Source organism: Echinops telfairi, unplaced genomic scaffold (assembly GCF_000313985.2).
Source record: "Echinops telfairi isolate 266 unplaced genomic scaffold, ASM31398v2 ScPeMD7_7467;HRSCAF=8505_0, whole genome shotgun sequence".
Lineage (NCBI taxonomy): Eukaryota > Metazoa > Chordata > Mammalia > Afrosoricida > Tenrecidae > Echinops > Echinops telfairi.
In genome coordinates, this window is record NW_022111367.1 from 13,621,550 (window position 1) to 13,628,029 (window position 6,480).

The following is a 6,480-nucleotide window of genomic DNA, read 5'->3' on the forward strand; positions in this document are numbered from 1 at the left end:
AACAGGAAGTTTCATTGAAGTAGAGAGTGTAATTAGTAATGGTGAGAGTCAAGCTGAATCACCGGACAGTTCTACACCTCCCTCGGAACGCAGTGCGCAGTCAATTGCTTCAGAGGGACGGGCAGAAACGAAGATGGAACAAGCCGCCCCTGGTGAGCACTCTGAAAGGGCGAGTGTGGTTCTTGAGCCACATGAAGAAGCGGGAAAAGATGCAGATGATTCACATAACGAATGGCAAGATATTAATTTGGTAATTATAACACTGTTTTCACTTAATTGCTAAGGAAGCTATGTGCTTTTGAGTTCTAAGGCATGAATATTTATTAGATGTTGCATGCATCATCCTGTTCCTGCTTATGGCTCGTTTGTAGGTTACTGTCTGGGAAAGACTCCACCTCCCCTGTGATTTAGTGAGGGCACGCTAAAGATATTACAGACCCTTGCTCAGAAATCCAGGCGGGAATTATCTCATAAGGAGAAAAGGCAGATTGGCAATTGGCAACGTATGACAGATGACATGCAGGGTTTGGGTAACAAAGCAATGCCGTTGGATTATCAGTATGCTTATCTACAAATGCAATTGTTATACAGGAAGAACTGGCGACTCTAGAGAGCACCCTTTTAGAACAGCAGAACTCGTTGAAAGCTCAAAAACAGCAGCAAGAGCGGATTGCTGCCACTGTAACAGGACAGATGTTCCTGGAAAGCCAGGTAGGCTTCCTTAACAGTGATTTTGCTTAGCTTCCATGGGAGACTGCATTAAATGAAGCATTGTTCCTACTTTTGAAAAATGAGTTGATACATTTCAGTGCATGTCACGGTGTCTAACTCTTCAGGAACTTCTCCGCCTGTTTGGCATCCCCTACATTGAGGCCCCTATGGAAGCAGAGGCCCAGTGCGCCATCCTCGACCTGACTGATCAAACTTCTGGCACCATCACCGACGACAGTGACATTTGGCTGTTTGGAGCACGGCATGTCTATAAAAACTTCTTTAATAAAAACAAGTTCATAGAATACTACCAATATGTGGATTTTCATAACCAATTAGGTAAGATGTCAGAGTATAATTACTTTCTGAAATTCACCCTTCAGAACTCATTGATGGTTTAAAAGATTTCTTTCAGATGAAATAATGGAAACGACAGGTGTCTACAAAGTTTTATGTAAATGATCTTTCTGTCTATATAGAATTATTTCAATTAGGATTAAGAAATTAAAATCCCAAGTTTGTCTACTTGGGATCTCCAGAGTGTAGACAAAGAAAGCAGAGGGGAGTCACTTCTACTAGAGTCATGAGCCTCCTGGTTGTATATCAGTGTTTTCAGCTTGATTATTTGTTCTTTTATTCATTCAACAAACATATTGAATGACTCTAATGTTGTTGTTCTGGGCAATGAGGATACAGCTAAGAATAAAACAGTCTAGTAGGTGATCAGAAGCTAAATATGACAAAAGTCACATATATACTATACATGTATAAATAGAAATAATGTGACTCTAGGTGGTATGTGTCATATTAAGAAAAGAAAGCAGTAAATAGGAGAGAGAGTGACATGAACAAAGGTGTTGTTGTAGATTGAGTGCTAGTCAGGAAAGGATACTTTAGTAGGCAAATTTTGAACAGAGACCTGAATGAAATAGTAAAGAGCATGTCAGACAAAGGTCCCAGTGGATGCAAAGCCCGGCTAGAAGTCTACTTGGTATATTCTAGGAGAGCGTGGAGGCCAATGTGCAGGAAGCAATGAAGGAAGATGAGAATGGCAGAAGTTGAGGTCAGAGAGGACGAAGAGGCTAAAGTGGGTCTGGTGTGCTAGAGAAAGACGTTTCAGGTGGACTGGCTAGATGATGTGAGGGAAAGAAAAAAGTCAAAGATGATTCCAAGTCCTAAACAATGGGTAGAGTGGATGTGCCATTAAAGAAGATGAGGGAGCGGCACAGAGTAGGAGAGAAATGAATTGTTCAGGGTTGGACGTGGTAAATTTGAGATGCATATTGGACATCTTGTTGAAGATACATGATTGCAGTTCAGAAGTGAGATCCAGGCCAAATATCTACATTTGGGAGACGGTGAATATTTAAAGGTATAGAACTGACCGAAACTTAGAGAAATCTTAACCAAACCCAAAAATCGTTGGGGTAGAGTGGATTCTGACTCGTAGTGACCCTATGAGACAGCACAGAACTGCGCTTGTTGGCTTCCAGTACTGTAACTTTACGGGAGCAGGAACCTCCTCTTTCTCCCAGAGAGCAGCTGGTAGTTTCAGAGCTATTGCCCTTGCAGCAGGCAGCCCAACACATAACCAAGAAATCTTAACAGCACTTTTTTTTTTTTTAAGATTCTACTTTAAATAGTAAAAGAGATTGTTGGATGGGGAGATATGCATGTGTACAAATATATGTATATTTATATACTGTAAGTATATATATTTATACTTAAGTATATATTTAATTATACATTATATATATTTGTTTGTTTGTTGATTTTACAGGATTGGACCGGAACAAATTAATAAATTTGGCATATTTGCTTGGAAGTGATTATACAGAAGGAATACCAACTGTAGGTTGTGTAACAGCCATGGAAATTCTCAATGAATTCTCTGGACATGGGCTAGAACCTCTCGTGAAATTTTCGTAAGTTCTTTACAATATTTTAAGTCAGAAATTTATGTAAGTACTCAAATTAACAAATTGAGTAGTTAAAGATGTTCAGCATTAAAGATAATAATAACAAAAACAACAACAACAAAAAGTATTCAACCTATATCAGAAGCAATTTATAAAGGAGTTCCTGGAATGGAGTCCTGTTGTAAGTTGGGGACACATGCAGAAACATATATGCCCACCTTTAGCAAAAATGAGAAGATACTACGTAGACTTTTTACATTGCCTGCAGCCCATTTGGTGATGCAACAAAGCATGTTATCAGCACTGTTATCGATTTATATTTTTGTTTACAGTGACTCCACAGTTGTCTATTGTCTGGGTGTATAATGATTACTTAACTAAAAAATATATATCATTTTTAAAGTATAACCATATTTATTTGAGTGTCCTTATATGTGTATCTTGGAGTCCTTGCCTATTTGTGATTTTAGGATAAATGAAAGTGCAATCTTAACCTTTTAATTTGATTTCCTAAGTAGTAGTGAGTTAATATTTTTTATGTTTATTTATATGGTATCTCTAGTTTAATAAATGCTCATTATGTAGTTTTCTTTTGTTAAACAGTTTTTGCACATTGTTTATATTTTTTGAGTCAGCTGAAATGTTAGAGTCAGTCACAGTCTCTGTGTTTGGTTGGCTTGGGGGAATTTTAGTCCCCGACTTAACAGAGGAAAAGAGGAAACAGTGCAGCAGAACAGCGCTATTGAGAATGTTGGCTTGCTTTCTTTGCTGCTTCGGCTTTTCCTAACCAGGCTGGCCAGTAAGTCACCCTTTAAAGCAGAGGCACATTGGGGCCAGCCTGCAGCCTGGAATTCAACCTCAATGTTTGGTTTTGCTTATTTAATACATTCTTCTCTAGAGTCTTAATCTTGAAAGAGCTACAGTAAATTTAGGAAGATTTCACAGAAAGTGTTAGATTCTCCTGGAAGAAAAGGAGATCTGGCACTGCTGAACCCCTATTCCCCAATGTCCCCCAAATAGATGGGATGGCTTCAACAGCAGTCCCTCTCTTCCACCCTAACACCTTACTCAAGACACGTGTCCTTCAATTTCATCATCATTTTAACAGTTCTATTGTCTTCCCACAGCTAAGCTAGTTGGCAAGTGCCATCTTTCATATGTATGTGGTGTCCCTGGCTTTCTTTCTATAAGGAGGATCTATGTGTGCACGCATGCGTGTGTGCGCTGACACTATTGGATGATAATCATTATTATTTCAGAGATGGAAAAACCGTATGTAGTTACAAGTATACCCCAGCAAACTTTTGGAAATAATATTATAAAACAGAGGCACAAGATACTGTATGATGAAGACTGCAGTTATGTTTCTTCACTGCTAGATGGCACCCCTGCATCAGTGCCGGGAATCACTTTCTAGCATTAATAGATATGTAAAGCAGTAGAATATGAGCTATAGTTTTTTGTTTTGTTTTTAGGTTTCATGGAATATATGGATTGATGATGATTATGGTATTGTGTTTTTAACTTTTATGCTATTTTTTCTAATTGTATGCAGTTCCAATTATTTATTATTGCGATATATACTATCGTAAATGTCATTGGCTTAAAACAGCAACAGTCATTTATCTTGCCTACGAATTCATAATTTGATCAGGCCTCAACAAGGCATTCCTTAAGAGAATGCCCTGACTCAGTTCCATATGTTATCAGTCGAAGCAGTTCATCTGGGCCTCAGGATCCACGAAGATGCCCATGCACAAACATGGCTAACCTTCCATAGTCATGTAAATAATTTTCTTTTAAAAAGATGATAAAATATAAAGAAGAAAGTGAATAGCTAAGCTCACAACACTCAGGGAGATGCAATTTAACAGACATATTTCATTCAAATCTTTTATAGCTATGTATCAGTTTATTAATTTGTAAAGTGATAAAAGTGAATAGTACTTACATATTTGGGATTTGAAAATTAATAGGATAACAGATAAAGTATGTAGAGTAGTGTCTAGCACAATAAAATACAATTGTTTCTTATACATATTTCTATTTACTTTTTTACCACATACATACATTTTGTTTCCAAAATTGGAATAATATTTTATGTACAGTTATGTCCAACACTTTATAAATTTAAAATGTTCTTGACATTTTTGCATCTTATTAAATATTCTTTGGTCTGTTATTAAGTCAATATTTCACTCAAGCGAGACAAGATGTATTTGTTTTGGTGATGAGGAAGAGACTGAGATTTTGTGTGACTTTTATGTTTCGGGAGTGTGGTCTCTAGAGGAAATTGTCAGGGTTCTGAATACCAGTTCTAGCTGTGAAGTTTTAAGGGATTTAATTGAATAAATTTAATTTTAATTCTTTTGGGGTTCAGTGTCTTCTGTAAGGTGAGGTGAACAGTAAGACTAATGGTGGCAATGTGATATGTAAAAAGCGTCGATACATTTTAACATCATTTAGTATTATAATTAGTAACATTAAAGTCATACTATGACTATAGATGATGTCATTTGTCTTGAAGTTGGGACTTGAGTTCAAGTTGGATCTGCTCTCGGGCAACAGCTTTGAGATTTGTTTTTCGTTTAACAGTAGCTCTTTTTCTACAGTATGTCTTCTACTATAGTGTCTCTATTTCTCTATAAATCATTGTTTCCTCTTCACCTTGTAGAGAGTGGTGGCATGAAGCTCAAAAAAACAAGAAGATAAGACCTAATCCTCATGACACGAAGGTGAAGAAAAAGTTACGGAACCTGCAGCTCACACCTGGCTTCCCTAACCCGGCGGTCGCAGAAGCTTACCTGAAGCCCGCAGTGGATGACTCGAAGGGATCCTTTCTGTGGGGGAAACCTGATCTTGAGAAAATTCGAGAATATCCTTTTATTCCTTAAAACACGCAGGAGCATTGAGCTCAATGTGTGTCTTAGTATAAAAGTTCAGGAACATCGACTCTGATCTGATTCGTTTTTCCTCCTTAGATTCCATTGGCTGAAGAATACTACCCTTTTAGTACTTTTTTTTGTCTCTAGTTTTTAAGACGATTTTTTAAATTGAAATAATCAGTGATACACATTCATAGATATAACCACATAGGTAAATATTAGAAAGAAAAGATTAATTTTGTCCTGAGAACTAGGGTGCTTTCTAGTGTGGCATTTGGATGGATGTTGAAACGTTTGAAAGTAGAATTAATTGAACTCTTGTCCTTTTGGTTCTGTTTTTTATCCTCAAAGAAATTAGCTACAGTTTTCTTTTCTGAAGAGCCTTTGATGTCTTAAAATGGTAGTAGGATATGTTTTGTCTTAGAGGATATTGAAAAGAACACAGTGCCAGATGAGTATATTGGTATAATTTGTTTTGTTAATTCACTTCTTTTACCACTTTAATCTTTATAATGTGAACATATTTGGGAAATATGAGGGCTCAAGGGTGGGTTCTTTGGACCTTTTGATTTATTACTTCAAATGCCTTAGAAAACATTAATAAGCCTTAACAACTTGCATGTTTTGTCAGCGGTATTTTGGCTGGACCAAGACTAAGACAGATGAATCTCTGTTTCCAGTATTAAAGCAACTGAATGTCCAACAGGTAATCATTGGCCTTTGTTCCTAAGTTCAGGAGAAAAGGGAAATTGTTAAGGTCTTGATTGGTGGCTACTGAAAACCCATTAACTTTTATTTTATGGCATGGCAAGTACATTTAAAAATGATGGGACTTTAGATAAGGGAAGCAGCAAGTGGGTGAAGGGAGACATCAGACAGGGAAAGATATGACAAAATAGTAATTTATAAATTATCAAGGGTTCATGAAGGAGAGGGAAGCAGGGAGGGAGGGGAAAAAATGAGGA

General features: G+C 37.1%; 1 protein-coding gene across 1 annotated transcript in view; it reads left to right on the plus strand.

Moving 5' to 3' along the window:
• The window catches only part of LOC101660050 (DNA excision repair protein ERCC-5), a 31,277-nt gene that overhangs the window by 17,024 nt on the left and 7,773 nt on the right, over positions 1-6,480 (plus strand). Inside the window, exons 7-12 of the mRNA XM_045283768.1 lie at positions 6-250; positions 592-711; positions 837-1,050; positions 2,492-2,636; positions 5,305-5,505; positions 6,137-6,221. Of these exons, the coding sequence (XP_045139703.1) occupies positions 6-250; positions 592-711; positions 837-1,050; positions 2,492-2,636; positions 5,305-5,505; positions 6,137-6,221 (1,010 nt within the window). The remainder of the gene's footprint in view (positions 1-5; positions 251-591; positions 712-836; positions 1,051-2,491; positions 2,637-5,304; positions 5,506-6,136; positions 6,222-6,480) is intronic.